The sequence below is a fragment of the Lolium rigidum genome, unplaced genomic scaffold, assembly GCF_022539505.1.
Source record: "Lolium rigidum isolate FL_2022 unplaced genomic scaffold, APGP_CSIRO_Lrig_0.1 contig_57007_1, whole genome shotgun sequence".
Lineage (NCBI taxonomy): Eukaryota > Viridiplantae > Streptophyta > Magnoliopsida > Poales > Poaceae > Lolium > Lolium rigidum.
Window position 1 is genome coordinate 1,044 of NW_025901002.1, and position 21,782 is coordinate 22,825.

The 21,782-nt window shown below is 45.2% G+C and overlaps 1 protein-coding gene across 1 annotated transcript; it reads right to left on the bottom strand.

The window, feature by feature from the left end:
* Positions 1–7,366: 7,366 nt before the first annotated feature.
* LOC124681847 (probable calcium-binding protein CML30) lies at positions 7,367–8,579 on the bottom strand. Its single transcript, XM_047216630.1, has one exon. The coding sequence runs from the start codon at positions 8,416–8,418 to the stop codon at positions 7,744–7,746; it is 675 nt and encodes a 224-aa protein (XP_047072586.1). The 5' UTR covers positions 8,419–8,579; the 3' UTR covers positions 7,367–7,743.
* Positions 8,580–21,782: the final 13,203 nt, after the last annotated feature.

Sequence of the window (21,782 nt, forward strand, 5' to 3'; positions counted from 1 at the left end):
TGCATGGAACGACATCCAGGGATCCATTTATCTTGCCACACCGACACTGTCAGACCATCTCCAATGTGTTTGAGTAACCCTTGTTGGAGAGCTTCTCTCCCGGCAACAATTGCTCTCCAAGTAGCTGATGAGTTCCTAGGAACTGTAGCCTGTAGAAAATTAGTTTCTGGAAAATACTTGCCCTTGAGAACTTCCGCACTGGTTTCATCATCAGTCTCCAACCATGTTTGCTAAGCAGGGCTAGGTTAAACAACTCCAAATCTCTGAAACCCATGCCACCTTTAATTTTTGGTGCAATAAGAGTGTCCCACACAACCTAATGAAGCGACCGGTGATCAAGGGAAGTACTCCACCAGTATTTTGCAATACATGACCTCAAGTTTTTGCAAACTTTCTTAGTCAGTCTGAAACAACTTATAGAATGAATAGAAATTGTTTGAATTACTGTCTTCAAAAACACTTCTCTTCTAGCACGAGACAATATCTTTTCACAACCTTGTATTCTTCCCCGGATACGATCAGCAATATGATCGAAGGAACCACTAGAAATACGACCCACGGCAGTAAAGTAGCTAGCCACGGTACTCCTGTAAAGTTGGTAAACCTAACGCAACTTTATATTGTATAAGAGAGTGGCACTTAGGATGTGCTTGGTAGCAAAGTATTTTTTTAAAATATTTCAGCAATACTATAGTTTCTCAAAATACAGCTTCAAATTCTTTGATGTGTTTGGCTGTGCCTAAAAACCGTGGTATTAATATTTTAGAATACCTCTCAAAACTGCTATTTTTGAAGTATTGATAAAACAACTAGACCTCTTTTTCTGAAAATGGAGTATTGCCAGCAAGACAGTTAAATATTACTCCATATCCTTTCGGTATGTTTCATTTTTGTTGGATGCTTAGTTTCTAGGCTTGACGGTGGCGCTTCTGCTTTCTCATTTTTCTTTCTAACTTGTAATTTGACTCTGTAATTGAGATTTGGCTGAATATATGAATATATGCTCATGCTGGCTTATGCCCGTCATAGTTACAGCAAAAAAAAACTACTCCATATGGTTTTGAAATACTTCTGTTTTACGAAGGTTTTGTTAAACTAGGCTTCAATTTTATAGATGAAAAGATGGATGCGGCGGCTACAAAGGACGCGACATCGTCTATGGTGACGGCCAAGGAGGAGATGGATGTCGTGAACGATGTTGTTGCCCAGGCGTCAACTCCTTCTAAGAGGATCACAAATAATATCACAAGCTAGATAGAAGTTAAATATGGTATGCCAAAAGTTTTAACTTGCTTCTTAGAGCATCTCCACTCGCACCCCATAAATCGTCCGGCGCTGATGCATGTAAAACGCATACATGAACTTTTCATTGTATTACTTATATTTCAATCATATTTGCATCATATAAGGATTATATCATGTTTTATATTGATTTTGGGGATATTTCACAGTATCCCAAATTTTCTGGAATTAACCCTGCACTGTCAGAAAACCCCTTTTTTCTATATTTTGATGTTTTAGAAACTCAAACGACATCTAAATCACCTGAGATTTTCCGAGGATCGGTTTTTGGAAGGAAGAAGGAGTAGGAGCCAAGGAAGCGCAGAAAAGGAAATCCGAGGACCAAAAGGGGTAGGCCCACGTGGCCAGACTCCTTGGCCGCGTGGGGTGCCCATCCTAGCCCTCGAGCCTCCGATGCCGTCCGTTTTCATCTCCGTGCCTCCGTCTTGACCTAAAAACATCTATAAAAATACTTCCCCGATGACTTTCGGAAGGGAGCGCCGCCGAAACATAGAAACACGAAAACAGAGACCTGGAGCTGCAGATTGGAGGGGGGAAACTCCGGCGGGGCGCTGCCGGCGTGGTCTCTGATACGTCTCCGACGTATCAATAATTTCTTATGTTCCATGCCACATTATTGATGATATCTACATGTTTTATGCATACTTTATGTCATATTTATGTGTTTTCCGGAACTAACCTATTGACGAGATGCCGAAGGGCCGCTTGTTGTTTTCTGCTGTTTTTGGTTTCGAAATCCTAGTAAGGAAATATTCTCGGAATCGGACGAAATCAACGCCCGGCGTCCTATTTTTCCACGAAGCTTCCGGAAGTCCGAAGGAGACGCGAAGTGGGGCCATGAGTGGGGCCACGGATGGGCGGCACGGCCCAGGCCTCGGCGCGCGCCGGCCTAGTGTGTGGCCCCACTCGTGGACTCCACCGACCTTGCCCTTCCGCCTACTTAAAGTCTCCGTTGTGAAAACCCTACCACGTTCGACGAAACCACGGAGAAAACCTTCCGAGCCGCCGCCATCGCGAAGCCAAGATCCGGGGACGGAGTCTCCGTTCCGGCACGCCGCCGGGACGGGGAAGTGCCCCGGAAGGCTTCTCCATCAACACCACCGCCATCTTCATCAACGCTGCTTGTCTCCCATGAGGAGGAGTAGTTCTCCATCGAGGCTCAGGGCTGTACCGGTAGCTATGTGGTTCATCTCTCTCCTATGTACTTCAATACAATAATCTCATGAGCTTGCCTTACATGATTGAGATTCATATGATGATGCTTGTAATCTAGATGTCATTATGCTAGTCAAGTGGATTTTACTTATGTGATCTCCGGAGACTCCTTGTCCCACGTGTGTAAAGGTGACGAGTGTGTGCACCGTGTGGGTCTCTTAGGCTATATTTCACGGAATACTTATTCACCGTTATGAATGGCATAGTGAAGTGCTTATTTATATCTCTTTATGATTGCAATGTGTTTTGTATCACAATTTATCTCGTGTGCTACTCTAGTGATGTTATTAAAGTAGTTTATTCCTCCCGCACGGTGTAATGGTGACGAGTGTGTGCATCGTGTAGTACTTGGCGTAGGCTATGATTGTGATCTCTTGTAGATTATGAAGTTAACTATTGCTATGATAGTATTGATGTGATCTATTCCTCCTTTCGTAGTGTGAAGGTGACGAGTAGTGCATGCTATGTTAGTACTTGGTTTGGTTATGTTGATCTGTCATGCACTCTAAGGTTATTTAAATATGAACATTGAATATTGTGGAGCTTGTTAACTCCGGCATTGAGGGTTCGTGTAATCCTACACGAGTTAGTGGTGTTCATCATCCAACAAGAGGGTGTAGAGTCTAGCATCTATCTATTTATTCTGTTATGTGATCAATGTTGAGAGTGTCCACTAGTGAAAGTATGATCCCTAGGCCTTGTTCCTAAATACTTGCTATCGCTGCTTGTTTACTTGTTTTCTTGCATTTATACCGTCCGCAATATTACTCATCATCAACCGCACACCGACGGCAAGCACTTTTCAGCGCCGTTACTACTCGCTCATATTCATTCATACCACTTGTATTTTACTATCTCTTCGCCGAACTAGTGCACCTATTAGGTGTGTTGGGGACACAAGAGACTTCTTGCTTTGTGGTTGCGGGGTTGCATGAGAGGGATATCTTTGACCTCTTCCTCCCTGAGTTCGATAAACCTTGGGTGATCCACTTAAGGGAAACTTGCTGCTGTTCTACAAACCTCTGCTCTTGGAGGCCCAACACTGTCTACAAGAATAGAAGCACCCGTAGACATCACCGCCATGCTTCACCAAGCCCACCGATGATGAGGCACTCACCGATCTATTCGGTGATATGACTTTCGGGTCGTTCATGGATTCCGATGTGGAAAGCGACTCGGAAAGCTTCAACAACAATGACTTCAACAACCACGGCTTCACCAACTTCGATTTCATCGACATCTCTGCTGATAGTAGGGAGGTCTTCGCCGATCTATACGACGGTGTCACCGATCCTGAGGTTGATGAGAATACAACTGCAATATATCACCAAATCTGTGCTATCGGTGGAACAAGCCTACAAGAGGATGAAGCATCTGAGGCTTTCGATGATTTGGGAAATACTTACATCGATCCCGTAGATCTCACACGTGGAACCGACAACAAGTACATCGGAACCACACCGCGAGAAAAATGCACCTGCCGCAGGAAGCATCGGATAGAGCTCAGAGAGCCATGGATGACACGGAGCCGATGACCACTACAGCTATGCTGCAGGCGTTGCAAGCTTATCAATATAAAATTGCTCGTTCTAAACGAGAGCTAGAAAAACAAATGGCGATACTCGATGAAAGAAGAGCTAGAAAAACAAATGGCTATTCCTTCGTGTGATAGGCTCGGAGAAGAAGGTGAGCTTTCGTGACATTGGGAAATCCTTCGTGGGATCCCCACCTCTCCAAACGTGACGTATCTTCTTGCAAAGGAAGGGAACACGGGAATACATCTTCGTCTTCGCGTGCCTCGGTTATTTCTATACCCGAGTTTACTTTCCCTTGTGATAGCCATCGAGCTTGAAGTATTTATTATATCTTGCTATCACTTGTTGTTCATATATATATTGTGACTACCTTGCTTAGCTCTAGTTGTTGTTGTTGCACTTAGTTGAGCCTAGCATATTTATGGTTTGTGCTTGTAAAATAAACGTTAGTTTAATTCCGCATTCTTACAAGCCAAATCCGTAAGAGTTTTTAAATCGCCTATTCACCCCCTGTAGGCGACATCTCGTCCTTTCAATATTAATATTGTATCGTTGCAACATTTCATCCTTGGGTAAAAACGTATCAAAACCGTCATGCCATTTCAAAATCACCAATGCAAGAATAAAGTACGAATATGCAACAAATTTTCATTGGTTGCAACAAATATATATGTGCCACATGCTGCAGGAAGTCCCTGATAAAAATCAATACACATATGCACATGGGAGGATGACGTTTGCCACATCTCATGAAAACATTTGTAGCATTGAAGTAACATGTGCAAGAGACACACAAAATCATCGCAACATATCACATCAGTTCATATCATAACATAAGTGAGTCAACAACATGTCGAAAGAACTTATGCAACATTAAAAAAAACCACAAAATCACAATTTTTTACATTGTACCATTTTCTATGGCGGCTTAGATTTCGTCGACTAGCTCTCTGGCCACGAAACCGGTTCGCCGGATCCTCGTCCCTAGACTTAGCACAATGGAGACACTTTGATCTCAGTCCCTCCATGGTACATCAATGGCGTACAGGCTCCCTAACTTTTACAGTGCCAACTATGGAGGGAACAAGGAGCATTTGCAGGACGAGCGGGACCGACGACCATTGTCAGGAATGGGATGATGGAGGAGTGGGCTTTTACGGTGGAATGCAACGATTTGCATGTAGCAAGGCAACAACATGAACATAACAGCGGCCGAGTGCAGAGGACTTTTCCAAAAAGAAAAGAGAGAGAGAGAAGGGTTTGTCGGACTGCATTTTGTAATTACAGTTAATATAGAACAAGGAAGCACATGCACAAAACTATTCTATTCTTTCGCTAAATTGCATGGTTGCAAAACTATAGATTTGATTGAGATTTACTACTCCCTCCATTTCAATGAATAAGACGTCTTTGTTTTTCGTGTTTTTTCTTTGACCTAGATTGCTCCAAATATATAAAGATTGTTGGTATAAAATTGGCATCACTAGAAAGTGATTTTCAATACCAATCCAACAATACTCATAATGTATGATATAATCAAGATTTTGCTGCTCAATTTTACGGTCAAAGTTCATTTCAAAATACGCGTGCGTTTTTTCGTTGAAATGGAGGTAGTAATAAAAAGTTAGACAACAAATAACATCCTTTCTTGTTCCCATAATGTAGATGTGTTATAAACGCGACAAGTAAATAACGAAGGACGATAAGAAAAACGCAGCGGACACACAATATTTTAACATGGAAAATCCCTCAAATACAGAGGAGAAAAAACCACATGCCATCAAAACTTAACATATCGAGAAGTGTTTACAACGGCCGTGAGTTATGTTATAACCTGATAAATCCTAGCCGGCGGCTTACAAGAGGTATATATAAGCGGCGGCAACGACCCGTACCGTGGGGTGGACTGAAGCGTAGCGAGTCTGGAGTTAAGCTCCTTTTAAAATAAATTTGAATAACCATATAACAAGATGTGCCTTTTCTTCTTGTAATCCTCGTGGGACCTTGACTAATCCCGTCTATGAGAGCACGCTCGTCTCAATTATTTCCTTCTCGATGTACTAGCAAGAGCGAGATGGGATCGTCGAACCACATTCGAGCTGTCTCGGAATCCGCATCTCTCTTCAGTTTTGATGCGCCCGTGTCATCATTTTTGCTTCGCGGTTGATGCCGGCCACATGCTTCCGCTTTTTTTCCGTGCTCACGAATCCTCCTGCCATTTGTTGTTTCTATACAAACCAAGAGTTCGACAGGTGTTCACCTCAAAATACTAGCTACCCCTGCGTCACCGACCTATTTGTCAACCATGGATTAGTTACTGCAGGCCCTAGCCAGCAGATCCAACCATGGATTTATAAACATCGCTGACAGGGATCTGAGATGCAGAAAATATCTTCACCCAGTGTTCAGTTAAGATGTTATTTTCATGCAGTGTCGACTTCGTTACCACGTTACCGTTACAGCACCATCTGTTACTCTGAAATGTAAAGCAAAAAAAACAAAGCAGATCGGCTACTGAAAGGGATCTGAACTACTTAATAATCTACGGAGTACTGGTAGTTCCATTGACTTTGGCAGGCAAGTTTTAACGGGCATTAAGGCCGGAAAGAGACAAGACGAACGAAGCCTTTTCTCTGAAGAATGCTGCTGATTTTTCTCCCAGTTCTCGTACACTAGCTTCAGGTTTACTCTGTCGCAAACTGGAAGAGTGCCAATCAGGTTTTGCATACTGATGCAAATAGATGCTTTAACTTCATGACTAGTTTTGCAGAGAATACCGGTGAGTTCGTTTTCAGAGTACGATGCGGAGAAAAGGTGATCACTGATCAGGTACGTTTTCACACAGAGCTTGGCATTTTGATGGGATTTTCATGTGTCAAGACTTTCTGCAGAGAAAGACAAAGAACGGGTCTACTCCACAGAATTTTGTTGTGATTTGGTTATCTTTCTAAGTTAGCACCGGTAAATTGTTCGTCATTGCGACTCTGACCGGGTAAAAGTAGCACGCCAGTGACCCCCTCAAGCAAATATGTGAACACTGAATGTTTCAATGGAAGAAACATGCAAACAAGAACAAGCATACATGGTACAGAAGTCCATACTACAAATCAGTCTTGAGATCTTACAAGGACTTGTTCATTCAGAGTAAGATAGCAAGGTACTTACCTTTTCCACAAAGATAAGAACTTCCTTTATGTGTTACTTCATGGACAAGTGTCCACGGTTAAAGCTCTGAAAGTTTGATTCTAACAAAATGGCACACGGTCGAGAATTGCAAACCCAAATAGCAATTGGCTGACACAGTAGCAGAACAATTCTTATCAATTGAGATTTTCATTCACCAGCAGACAGTAACCAAGAATAATATTTACATGAATACTTGATAGTAGAGTACTTGTCAGTAGACAGTAGGAACTAATTAGACTGCAAGAGGGGGGAGAAGAGGAAGAACAGGGGAGGAGGAAACAGAGAGCAAGAAGCTGATTTAGCTTCCAATCCCCTCCCACAAACAAGCGCGCCTTAGGGGTGTTAACAGATTAGCTGTCGAGTCGTCTCTTCCGACCCAATCCAAGAACAAATCAGAGTTGCTCGGAATTGCAAATCCAAGAACAAAAATCTCGATCCTTTGTTGCGCTGGCTGGTATGTGATCCGTGAGGAAGGAGGAGGAGGAAGAAGAAGTGGGGGAGGCAGTTACGCCTTGACGACGGTCATCATGCGCTTGAACTCCTCGAAGTTGACCATGCCGTCGCCGTCGCTGTCGACGAGGCGTATCATGTCGCGGCACTCGGCGGCGGCGGTGCGGCCGCGCAGGCCGAGCGAGCCCAGCACGGTGCCGAGCTCCTCGGCGGAGATGAGCCCATCCTTGTTGCCGTCGAACACGTCGAACGCCTCCTTCAGGTCCATCTCCTCCTCCTCCTCCTCGTCGCCTTCCTCCGCGCCGTCGCCTCCCGCGGAGAGAGGGAGCAGGTGCTTCCGCTTCTTGGGGATGGAGTCGTAGAGCTCGCGGAACTCGTGGATGTCGATGAGGCCGTCGCTGTTGGCGTCGACGCGGGCCACCATGGCGGCGGCCTCGGCGGCGGAGACGGCGATGCCGAGCCGCTTCAGCGACTCCTCCAGCTCACCGGCCGTGATGAAGCCGTCGCCGTCGTGGTCGAACGTGGAGAAGACGATCCCCAGGTCGGCCTCTGGGTCAGTCCGCGCCTTCTTCTCGGTCTGTTCCGTCTTGGCCGGCTTTTCTTGCTCCACCACGTGGCTCTTGGCCTGGTCGCCGTCGCAGCACTTCTTGGCGGTCCTCGAGGAAGAGGAGGCGAGGGTGAAGAGGGCGCAGAGGCCGCCGAGGAGGAAGAGCAGGAGGAGAGGCGCCATGGACGTGCGGTGTCCCTCTCGCTCGCTCGCTTTTGCGCTGCGGCCGTGGGAGCGCGCGCGTGTAGGTTTGTCTGCGCTGCGAGTGTGTGTGAATGGAAGAGATGTGGAGAAGACAGAGAGCTGGTAATATATGAGGCGACGGCGACGATGACCACGGAGTGAGTAAAGAACAAGTCGTGGGGAGGGCGCGCGGGCAGTTAGTTGATCGGTTGGCGATCGTGCGACCTGGTGGCCAATCGTGGGTAGTTCATAGCTTCAGATATTGCAACTGCGTCCCCGACCAATTCAGATATTGTTCGCACCACGTACCAAAGAGTAAGAAAAAGATGATATCCTTGATCGGCATATATATCACAAACATTTGAGACCCCCATGAAAATGAACGTGGCTAACTCTCAGTCAATAACTAACTTAATTCTCGGCTAGATGATGCCACCTAATTCTATGTGCAATTCATGTATAACTGGAAAAAAAGATGAGTAATTGCACACCCATGTGCAGTTCTCATGTGAAAAAATCACGATGCAAATCTATCGGTAATCGAGTTAAACTAGGACTAGCAAAAGGGTATAAAAATGTGACATACTCTCCTGAAAAAGTTCAGAAACACGTACTACAACCTAGCTACACACATGACGTATGCTAGAGATCGCACAAGGCGAGATGCAAGACGGACGAGGTCATCAAAAACACTTCCTCATTGACAGAAACACGACTCACACTAAACCAACAATCCGCATAGTTGAGAAGTACAATCCATGTGTCTCCCGCAGGGTTGTTGCAGTACAAGAAAATTTCATAGCAACGTGACTTGAACTGGACTCATCGATGACCCCTGTTAACTTCGGGTGATCCCAGAGTACGCTCGGCCGTAATTTATCTCTATTTAGGCATTTTAATCGACAAATACTTAAAAATCTATAGATCCCACTATATTTCTAGCAAAATATTGTACGCCCGATGTTTTACTTTCTTTTAACAAGCAAAGGGTGTCTAAGGATCCTAAAACTGCATTAATTTAGAGAGGCAGTGTTACAACTTTCACAAGACACCTTATAATCATTACTCGAGCTAGAGTTCCATGACGACACATTCAAACAAGACGATATATGACGATCGAAATGCGAGCTGAAGATGAGGTCTGAGATATCAAAACAAGTATAGCTCCATGAACTTTGCAACACAACTCTGGTAGGTGAAGAACTGGTGATCTCCTTATTACAAAACTGGCACTTGCTGTTGCGTTGCCAAACCCAATTTCTTCTTGTCATGTCATCTATTAATTGTGACAATTGCATTGTGCCAAATCAAACCCTATTGTAAGTATATATATTGCGGCAAACAGGAGGGCCTCCACGGAGTTTGAAGCATTATTACGTGGACCTATTTGTGAATGGCGTGATGGTAGAGCAGGACGTATTTAAAAGCGGCGCGGGATCGGGATGGGGTGGAAGCGCGTTTGTGCCAACGAATGACGCGTGAGCCCGGCCATAAACAACACCACCATGGATCCGGACGCGACGCAGGCCAGGCGAGGCGAGGATCCGTTTTAAAAAAGCTACCTAGCGAGCACCGCCCAGTGTAGCACCAACGGCACTGTCGCCTGTCGGGCGTCGCCGCCGACACCGCACCTGCGAGGCTGCGAGGGCGTACTAGCAGTGTAGCACGCACGCTCCGCACCGTCCGCCGGAGCTCAAGTAACGCCTGAGAACGACATTTACACTGACCAGTGATGCTAAGAGCATCTCCAACAGTCAGTTACTATATCTACCGCGTTGGACAGAGTGCGCGGGCCAAATGGCGTGAAACATGGATGAAGCGCGCTACAAAGTGCTTTTACATCATCAAAATTTAGCGTGACTATTGGAGATGCTCTAAGAGCAACTCCGACAGACCACCCAATTCGGACAAAAAAAATGTCTATTTTGGTCCTTCTACTGGTGCCTCACGGATAGAAACGGATATCTATCCCTTTGGGATGGTATATGTATCCCCGGTTTTTCTTTTTTTTTAAAAAAAATGTTGTTTTTTTAAAGAAAAATACTTACATATAGCCAACGATGTATATCGTGCAAATTTACAATACAAAATAACTCATATTTAAGCGTAGCAAAAATAAAACAATTGTAAAATTTTAGAATCAATTTTGTAGGTCACGTCCCATACACAGGGACAAATCAGTGGGCATGGATTATTCTCCCGTCATTAGTTGGCGTGCATACATGTGGCTAGGCCGTGCAAACCGACACGTGAACGTTGTCCGCCCCACCGTAAATCCAGAACTGATTTGGTCCGAAAATGAGATGGTGTGGACGAAAGAAAACTAATAGCTGTTTGTTTGGGGTGCCCGTTGGGTGATGCCTTATGTTCACGTGATATAGTTAGAAAAGATTTGTCCGCCGCTTGGATGGCATCATTGGAGATGGCCTAAGGGAATTTCCAGTCGCACCTTCCGAACCTTCACCCAAAAGCCATTGGGGCGGGCCAGGCAGAAAACTGCGTCCAACCGTGTGCCATAAAGGACTTTTCCATCCAGTGCGGCTCAATAGAGTGTCTGGCGCATCAAGGCCACCTGCTCAACAAGGCTCCTTGCGGCCGCTCCAAACGTAACGCGTTGGTGGCGTGGCGAGTGGCAGCCTAGCCGTGTCATTGACACAACGGCTAGTCCATATGCCTCACAGTTCTCGTCTCTCTTTCATTTCTCCTACATGTTTTTTCATTTCTCCCGCCCGTTGATACGCTTTCCTACCCAAACCTCTCCGTCGCGTGCACGCACTGGCCACTCATAGCCATGTCCCCAAAATCTCCCAACCGTCATCGAAGAAGGTGACGAAGCCAAACGTTCTGAAGGGCCTGATGACGCCCTTCAACAAGCCATGCAAGGCGCTGTGAGCGAAGATGAAGCCAGATTCGTGGTCACAAATGAAAATAGACAGTGTGTGATACAGGTTTGTAACAGTGGCGCGGAAAGGCTGCCGCATGAGGACCGCCATCAAGAAGAAGACAACAGTCAGTGCGGAGCACACCGCCCTTTCATTCATGGTTTCCTGATCAGGTTGACATAGTACACATTACACTACAATCACTAATCCAAGGATCTAATCCGCGTACTCGATTTTTCTCCGTTTTTAGATCTGAAGATACTAAAAAACACTTAGAGAGGGTGATCTTAAGCCCCCTCTATTCAGCATACATAACTCCAAAAAGAAGAAAAAAATCTAATTAGGGACACTATCCTAATTGCTCCATAATTTCTTGAGTGCATCTCTATTGCAAGTCATTCACTCGGTGGCTGACGATGACATCTTGGATCTGCATAGCAATCAAGGAGTGGCTGATGATCTTCACGTCATCCTCCACGAGCCTCACGACATTTGGGAGGCTCTAAAACCATTTGGAGGTCAATTACATAGAGGACAAGACGGAACTCGATATATTGATTGAATGAAAAACAAATCTTCTCCTCAGGATTGTTGGTGGATGTCTCCGATTTCGACACGGTCTGCTTCGCTTGCAGGGAGTGGGGAACAGAAGGAAATGGGGGCAGTGCGGCTTGAAAGGGAGTAGGATATAGGTTTAGAGTGGAGAGATCGGGGATCTGAGAAATGAGGGGAGTACATCACTGTGTGAGTGGTAAGGGCGACAAGGGTTCACGTATTATATAGAAAGCATGAGTGTTAAGTGGGGTTTAGGGTTTGTTTTATGGGCCATAGAATTAGCGGGCCAAGTTGGCACAAAGGGCCTAAAACAAGAGTGCGATCGATTCCTCCATACAAAGTAAAGGCACCGAGGGGTTTTGTAGTTGTGGACTCTGACCTATGTGATTGCTCTCAAATGCGGCGAGTCTGCGAGGGCATCTATTGCAAAAACATCTTCTAACTTGGCCATAACGCAAATCAATGATGTTCTAGTCAAGATCATAGATCCACTGTGTACTATGTCAACCTGATCAGGAAACCATGTAATTATTTTGCTGAGATCGAAGTACTAAAATAGATCCAGAAAAAGCCCCAAATTAGATCACGGCAAAAATGAGTAACTTACTTATCCACCCCATCCGCTAAACTTGCATCTTCTTGTCATCACCGCTCGCTCCTACGCTTTCCTGTAGGGCGCTCCTCTGCCTCGCCGACGGGCACGTCAACAGTCTCCTACACCCATCGCCGTTGCCTCAGGCTGATTGCTGAGTGAAGAGCGAGATATAAATCCAAGTCGCGGCAGTGGTGGATCACACTAGCCAAGGAAACAAGCCTAACCAATCAACAAGGTGTGTTTGACCTTTCTCTTGCGTGGGAACCCTCAACTAACGGCGGAGTGCAATAATTATGTCCTCAGTTCCCTAGCATGGCATAAAAGAGTGTCACTCTTGTATGACACCTACCACGGCACATTTTTGTGCTAGTATCGGCTGGATCACGACGTAAAATTATTTGCCAACCTTGATAGCTACCAAGAAATAGCATACGTCGGCCAAGACCTTTTGTAGATACTTTTTATTTCTCCCGCCCAAAAAAATCCGCAGATAAGGGGAGGTTTTTTTCAGTGAAAAAAAAAGACTAGCACACGAGACTCTAAGTGGAAGGTGTTGGAAGATATGTGTTTGTGTGATTCTTGGAAGACGGTGAGTATTGATGCGATCACCAGAGCCAATCAACATAATGGCCCCCATTGGAAGAGGATCAAAATGGAGTTTGATGAGAACAAGTTCGTCGACAAGTATTATTCCCAAATGCAAGTGAAGAGGAGGCAAAAAGCTATGTCAACCCAGTAGGGTACCAGACAAGCATCAGTGAACCAATTACATGGCTACCATGCAAAAAATAGAAACTAGAACGAGAGTGGCATGACCGCCAGCAATATGGTAAGTGCTTGCATGTCCTTATTAATTGTGTGTGTTTTGTTGATCTGTGGTTCATTGATGTCTTAGTGTTTTTTTTTCTGATTTAGTTGGACCATGCACCACACATGTACCGGTCCAGAAACAAAGGCAAAGAATTCGCCTTGTTGCATTGCTACATCAAGCTCAAAGAGCGTCAGAAGTGAAGGCAAACACGCCTTCAATTAGCGAAGACAGCCGATAACATCATTGATTGGGAAGCATCGCTAGCAACCTCGGCAGGACACCCTACGGCAACAAGAAGGCCAAGCTAGCCATGGTTGAAGCGGCGTCATCCGAAAGGGAACAATGTCGATAACATGTGCCTCGCTGATGTCTCTCCGAACATGCTCATTCAGGGCGAAAAGAGTGATGAGAGGTGGAAGACCTTGTTGTTGAAGCAAGAAGAGAATATCATGACCGACAAGAAGATAGTCGCCGTGAAGAAAAGGGAGGGGGAATTCATGATCTTGATCACAGACACGAAGAGGTGAAGGCTGCGCACATGTTCTATAGCGACATGATCTTGCAAGAAATTGCCGCTCAAAGGCGTCGGCAGCATTGTTCCCATCGGCTTCAGCGACGGCAAGGGGGACTGCGTCTACGACAACATCGACATTGGCCACTACATCTGCGACTGCGACGACAACTTCAGCATCGAGCAAGCAGGCCAACGCCATGGTTCTGTACGAGCCCGAGCCACTGTTGATGTCGGAAACCAACCTTTTCTTTTAGATTTTTCTGTGCGTCGGTTTTGTAATATTCTAGCCGACGTATCAACTGTTTGTGACGGGAACGGGAACTTTAAACAATATCTTTTGAACATGACGATACTATTTTGATTTAAATTCCATTTCTAAAAAACCAAATTGCGGTGCGTTTGGGACGTTACTAGGAACGGATGCACCCCAAACATAGCACCATGCCACGAGATCACCCGATCGACCAACTCTATGCTTTTGCCTGAGATCATTTGGGAGACACGAGTAGTACAAAAATTCTCTTCGAAAAGCACTAGTAGAAATATGGCCTTTTGCACCGGTTGGTAATGGCCATATGCACCGGATGGCCAACCGGTGCAAACCATCCGGTGCAAAAGGCCCCCCCTTTTGCACCGGTTCGCTTACGAACCGGTGCTAAAGGGGTCTCCACGTGGCCGGCCGTGGGGCGCTCGGCGGGAGCTTTGCACCGGTTCGTAATACGAACCGGTGCTAAAGGGTCTGCCGCGGCGAAAAAACATCCCAAAACGCTGCCGCGGCAGAAAAACACTTTTTTCGAATTATTTTCTACTCCTTTTTTTTTTCTTTTTTCGGAATTTCTAATATTTTAGTTATTTCACAAGTTTAGTCTCTAACTACCCTTATCTCTAATCCAATTACTTACTCATGCTCAAACTTCCCGCTCGGTCACCCATCCTCCCACTACTCTAGCACTAGCACGCTTAACTTCCAAGTTCCTTTCCATCCCGCATCCAAGTGCTTCGCGCGCATGTATGTGATAGTAGTATCATATAAATCCTATTAACATGTCGATCAATGTCATATTTCTTTATTGTTCGAATTTCAAATAATTATTTTAATAAACCAAAGTAATGTTGTAATAATAATCTTGAATAAATAAATAAACATTAACTTTATAATTTGTATTATTTTTAATTATTTTCAATTTTTAAATTTTTAATTTTTTTTTTGCCAAACCTAAAACCTAAAAATTTGAAAATCTTATAATTTGCTAAAAGTAATAGCAATCTTTATGCAGGATGCAATTATTAATTTTAATTTTTAAAAATAAAAAAAATATGAAATCTAAAAATATGAAAAAAACTAAAATCTTCCTGCTTTCATATTTTCATTTGGAATTTTCAAAATCTAAAAATTATCTAACTGGGTAAACCCTGATGAATTCGGATGTAATTTTTTCCCACGATGATTTTGATATATTATACGTTTTTTTTCAACGTCGTATGCAAAAGTTAATCTGGTTTCTTTTCAAATATTTTTTGCAATAAATGTGAAAATTCAAATTTGTTAATTTTCCCTAATAGTAGGTTGCATAACATACATGAATCTCAAAAGATTTTATTTTTTGAATAATCTATCATTTTCTTTTCTATTTTACGGTGTTAAAAAGGCGATCCACGGGGGGGGGGGGGTGGAGGTGCGTGGGGAGCAGAAAAACCTTTTGCACCGGTTCGTGTTACGAACCGGTGCAAAAGGGTAGACCTTTTGCACCGGTTCGTAACACGAACCGGTGCAAAAGAGTTTGTGGCTGACGCCAACCCTTTCGAACCGGTGCAAAAGGTCCCGCACGAACCGGTGCTAATGTCCCCTGGACGTGCAGACCGCACGAATCGGTGCTAATGACCCCTTTAGCACCGGTTCGTGCCAAATTCGGTGCAAAAGCACTTTCGAGGACAGGATAAAAGCCCTTGTTTCTACTAGCGAAGGAGAAACATTGACCCGGTACTTGGGACCGAAAGATGCGCATACTCCCACGTATTCCCCGGACTCCAACTCTCCCTATGCAATGCGACGGAGGAGCGTCCAGCCCAGTCTTCCCGGAGATTGACTGTTTGACAAGTCTGCCTGCGTGCGTCCACAGGAACGAACAAGTCGTTCCAACCAAGCAAAGCAAGGCAGTGACTTATACTTAATCGGATTTTCCTGACCGGTTCATCTTCCTCCTTAGATTAATTATTCAGACGTAAACGGGACGCTGACACCAGGCAAATATACGAGTGTGAGCGAGTTGGTCTACGGTCCGTGGAGCTCTCTGAAACATTCCTGTGGTTTCTGGTGACCGGAGCTTGCCTGTGTACCAGGTAAGAGAGTCTTGGCTATACCTTTTTTTTATTTCTCCTGTATTTCTTAGTTTAAATGTAGTAAGAATGAATAGCTTAGAAAAAAAATGCCCGCACTTTGTTTCCGTTTCTTATAATTACATGACATGTCGAATATGAAAAATACGACCATACTATAATTATAGTGTATTCCGTATTGAGTTCGGTTTCTGATATTTTTCTTATACCGCTCTAATTCGATTTTGGAAAGTGCAATTCACTTGTCAATTTTTTTTATGAAATGTGAAATTAATTCACTGAACATGTATACTTTTCTGAATGGACTTAGACAGGAGAAGATCTCGACCTGGATGTAGACCCAATTGAATGATCGATGCCTATCATCGTGGAATAATGGAAAGAGAGGTGAAGCACTCGTCCGTAAAGACGGTCAGAATCATCAGCACACACTAAGGTATATATACTCCTTTACCCTTTTTGGTAATGACAAGCATATCTGCTGAAAGAACTTGGCACTCAGAAAATACACCGCATGCTCAAAGAAAATCATGGAGTTTTTGTGGATTGTGCTGCTCCCTTTGCAATAAGTTGATCACATTTTCGTCGATTGCTGATACACCACCCGTCTTTGCTTTGGGGACTCATCAAAGAGTGGACTGGAATCCCCGATTTCTACAACAAGCAAGGATCAACCCAACCCAAATCACCTTATATATTTTTGACGGTAACAGCAGGTGCTCTGCTTTTTTCATTATAGAAGAGGGAAAAACAATCCAATTACAAAAGACCCCAAAGAGAAAACACTGGGGCAACAACACTAACATTTGCCCGCGCCAACCTTAGCAACTCTAGCTCAGCCCTAATGAGCTTAGCCACTCCGCTAGCAGGCAACACTTCGTTCTGGAAACAAATCACCTTATATAAAATTAAGAGGAAGGCCAGTTCGTAGATTTTAGCGGATGCGAACCATTTAGGTGAAATATTAATAAATTGAGCCATTTAGAACAAAGCTTTTGCCCTTGTTTTAAAAGAAAAGCATTGGCCTACGAAAGTGCATCTCCAGGTGTTCCTCTTCGCAATCTAGAGACGGATCGAGCAGGAAAAAAACCAGATGCCTCGGTCTAGAGGGAATATATCGGCCGCCTTTGCTTGAGCTTTCAGTGTGCAACCAACAGCTGGGCGGTCCATCCTCCACCTTCTCCGTCAAGTCACAGGAACGAGAGCGACACAGGGAGTGGAAGAGTAGGGAAAAGGAGAGGTTCCATGCTTCCAAATGGTGCTCTCTCCTTCAACTCCGAGGCTTTAGTTTGGCGCCGCACGCCAGACACAGTTTGCCAAGTCCAGGTTACAAGTCTCCTGAGAGAAGGATTGTAGAATTGTCTGGTTGATTGCTAATGAGCTCAGGGGAGCCAGGTTTAGTACATGGCGATCATGAGATCGTGGGCAAGCAGAGGCGTGCGCAGACGCGTGCATGCGCATGAATAGGGACTACTGAAGACTAGGACTACGGTGGTTACAACGGTACAGAGATTCAGGTTTCAACACCCCCCCGCAGTCTGAACGGCACTTGGAGTGATATTCAGACTGGTTCGGAATTCTTCGAAGACGGACGTCGGCAGCCCCTTCGTGAAGATGTCCGCGTACTGGGAGCCCATCGGGACATGAAGAATACGAGCTTCGCCAAGCGCCACCTTGTCGCGGACGAAGTGCAGGTCAATCTCCACGTGCTTGGTGCGTTGATGATGCACGGGATTGGAGGAGAGGTACACCGCGGAGATGTTGTCGCAGTAGACGATCGTGGCGCGCGAGGGAGGCCGATGAAGCTCGACGAGGAGCTGCCGGAGCCAGCAGGATTCCGCAACGCAGTTCGCGACGGCGCGGTACTCAGCCTCCGCGCTCGAACGGGAGATTGTGTTCTGCCGTTTGGATGACCATGAAACCAAGTTGCTGCCGAGGAAGACGCCGAACCCGGAAGTTGATTTGCGCGTGTCCGGGCATCCGGCCCAGTCCGCGTCGGAGTAGGCCACCAGGTCGTGCGTCGATGCGCGGTGAAGCTGGAGTCCGAAGTGAGCAGTCCCACGGATGTATCGGAGAATCCTTTTGATGAGCTGAAAATGCGCGTCCGTTGGTGCATGCATGAAGAGGCAGACTTGCTGCACTGCATAGGCTAGGTCGGGCCTAGTGAGGGTTAGGTACTGGAGCGCACCGGCGAGGCTTCGGTACAGCGAGGGGTTCTCGAAAGGTTTGCCGGTGGTGATGGAAATTTTTGAAGTGGTGTCAACGGGAGTGGAGATGGGATGACAATTCAGCATGCCAGCCCGGTCGAGAACCTCAAGCGCATATTGCTGCTGGCAAAGAAAGAGACCACGTGTATTGCGATGAACGTTGATCCCGAGGAAGTGATGAATGTCGCCAAGATCTGTCATGGAGAACTCAGTTTTGAGAGAAGTGATAGTGGAGGCGAGGAGGGTGGATGTGTTGGCTGTAAGGATTATGTCGTCAACATAGAGCAGGAGATAGGCAACCTCGGAACCACGGCGAAAGATGAACAGGGAGGTGTCGCATCTGGAAGTGACAAAGCCCAAGGAGTGAAGAAAGGTGGTGAACCGGGTGAACCAGGTTCGTGGCGCTTGTTTTAGGCCGTAGAGGGATTTGTTGAGGCGGCAGACGTGTGTTGGATGGTCGGAATCAACAAACCCGGCGGGCTGCTGGCAGTAAACAGTTTCAGCCAGCTCGCCATGAAGAAAGGCGTTTTTGACATCCATCTGATGGATTGGCCAGGAATGTGAAGTGGCGATGCTGAGAACAACTCGAATTGTGGCCGGTTTGACAACGGGACTGAACGTCTCGCCGTAGTCGACGCCAGGTTGTTGCGTAAACCCGCGCACCACCCAGCGAGCTTTGTATCTAGCCAGTGTGCCATCCGGATGGAGTTTGTGTCGGAAGATCCATTTGCCTGTTGATGCGTGTAGTTGACACATCCGTTGGGAACCCCAAGAGGAAGGTGTGATGCGCACAGCGGCAAGTTTCACTCAGTAAGAAACCAAGGTTTAATCGAACCAGTAGGAGTCAAGAAGCACGTTGAAGGTTGATGGCGGCGGGATGTAGTGCGGCGCAACACCGGAGATTCCGGCGCCAACGTGGAACCTGCACAACACAACCAAAGTACTTTGCCCCAACGAAACAGGTGAGGTTGTCAATCTCACCGGCTTGCTGTAACAAAGGATTAACCGTATTGTGTGGAAGATGATTGTTTGCGGAAAACAAGTAAAACAAGTATTGCGGTAGATTGTATGCGATGTAAAGAATAGGACCGGGGTCCACAGTTCACTAGAGGTGTCTCTCCCATAAGATAAACGAGCATGTTGGGTGAACAAATTACGGTTGGGCAATTGACAAATAGAGAGGGCATAACAATGCACATACATGTCATGATAAATATAGTGAGATTTAATTGGGCATTACGACAAAGTACATAGACCGCTATCCAGCATGCATCTATGCCTAAAAGTCCACCTTCGAGTTATCATCCGAACCCCTTCCGATATTAAGTTGCAAAACAACGGACAATTGCATTAAGTATGGTGCGTAATGTAATCAATAACTACATCCTTAGACACGAGCATCAATGTTTTATCCCTAGTGGCAACAAGCACATCCATAATCTTAGAGGTTTCGTCACTCCCCGATTCACGGAGACATGAACCCACTATCGAGCATAAATACTCCCTCTTGGAGTTAAGAGCAAAAACTTGGCCAGAGCCTCTACTAATAACGGAGAGCATGCAAGATCATAAACAACACATAGGTAATAACTTGATAATTAACATAACATAGTATTCTCTATCCATCGGATCCCGACAAACACAACATATAATATTACAGATAGATGATCCTGATCATGTTAGGCATCTCACAAGATCCAACAATGAAGCACAATGAGGAGAATACAACCATCTAGCTACTGCTATGGACCCATAGTCCAGGGGTGAACTACTCACTCATCACTCCGGAGGCGACCATGGCGGTGAAGAGTCCTCCGGGAGATGAATCCCCTCTCCGGCAGGGTGCCGGAGGAGATCTCCGGAATCCCCCGAGATGGGATTGGCGGCGGCGGCGTCTCAGTAAGGTTTTCCGTATCGTGGCTCTCGGTACGGGAGTTTCGCGACGGAGGCTATTTGTAGGCGGAAGGGCAGGTAAAGAGGCGGCACGAGGGGCCCACACTATAGGTCGGCGCGGCCAGGGCTTGGGCCGCGCCGCCCTATAGTCTGGCCACCTCGTGGCCCCACTTTGTCTCCTCTTCGGTCTTCTGGAAGCTTCGTGGCAAAATAGGACCCTGGGCGTTGATTTCGTCCAATTCCGAGAATATTTCGTTACTAGGATTTCTGAAACCAAAAACAGCAGAAAACAACAACTGGCACTTCGGCATCTTGTTAATAGGTTAGTTCCGGAAAATGCACGAATATGACATAAAGTGTGCATAAAACCTGTAGATATCATCAATAATGTGGCATGGAACACAAGAAATTATCGATACGTCGGAGACGTATCGGCATCCCCAAGCTTAGTTTGCTCGTCCCGAGCAGGTAAAACGATAACAAAGATAATTTCTGGAGCGACATGCCATCATAACCTTGATCATACTATTTGTAAACATATGTAATGAATGCAGCGATCAAAACAATGGTAATGACATGAGTAAACAAGTGAATCATAAAGCAAAGACTTTTCATGAATAGCACTTCAAGACAAGCATAAATAAGTCTTGCATAAGAATTAACTCATAAAGCAATAATTCAAAGTAAAAGCATTGAAGCAACACAAAGGAAGATTAAGTTTCAGCGGTTGCTTTCAACTTATAACATGCATATCTCATGGATAATTGTCAACATAGAGTAATATAATAAATGCAATATGCAAGTATGTAGGAATCAATGCACAGTTCACACAAGTGTTTGCTTCTTGAGGTGGAGAGAAATAGGTGAACTGACTCAACATTAAAAGTAAAAGAAATGGTCCTTCAAAGAGGAAAGCATCGATTGCTATATTTGTGCTAGAGCTTTTATTTTGAAAACATGAAACAGTTTTGTCAACGGTAGTAATAAAGCATATGAGTTATGTAAATTATATCTTACAAGTTGCAAGCCCCATGCATAGTATACTAATAGTGCCCGCACCTTGTCCTAATTAGTTTGGACTACCGGATCATCGCAATACACATGTTTTAACCAAGTGTCACAATGGGGTACCTCCATGCCGCTGTACAAAGGTCTAAGGAGAAAGCTCGCATTTTGGATTTCTCGCTTTTGATTATTCTCAACTTAGACATCCATACCGGGACAACATGAACAACAGATAATGGACTCCTCTTTAATGCATAAGCATGTGGCAACAATTATTATTCTCATATGAGATTGAGGATATATGTCCAAAACTGAAACTTCCACCATGAATCATGGCTTTAGTTAGCGGCCCAATGTTCTTCTCTAACAATATGCATGCTTAACCATAAGGTGGTAGATCTCCCTTACTTCAGACAAGACGAACATGCATAGTAACTCACATGATATTCAACAAAGAATAGTTGATGGCGTCCCCGAAACATGGTTATCGCACAACAAGCAACTTAATAAGAGATAAAGTGCATAAGTACATATTCAATACCACAATAGTTTTTAAGCTATTTGT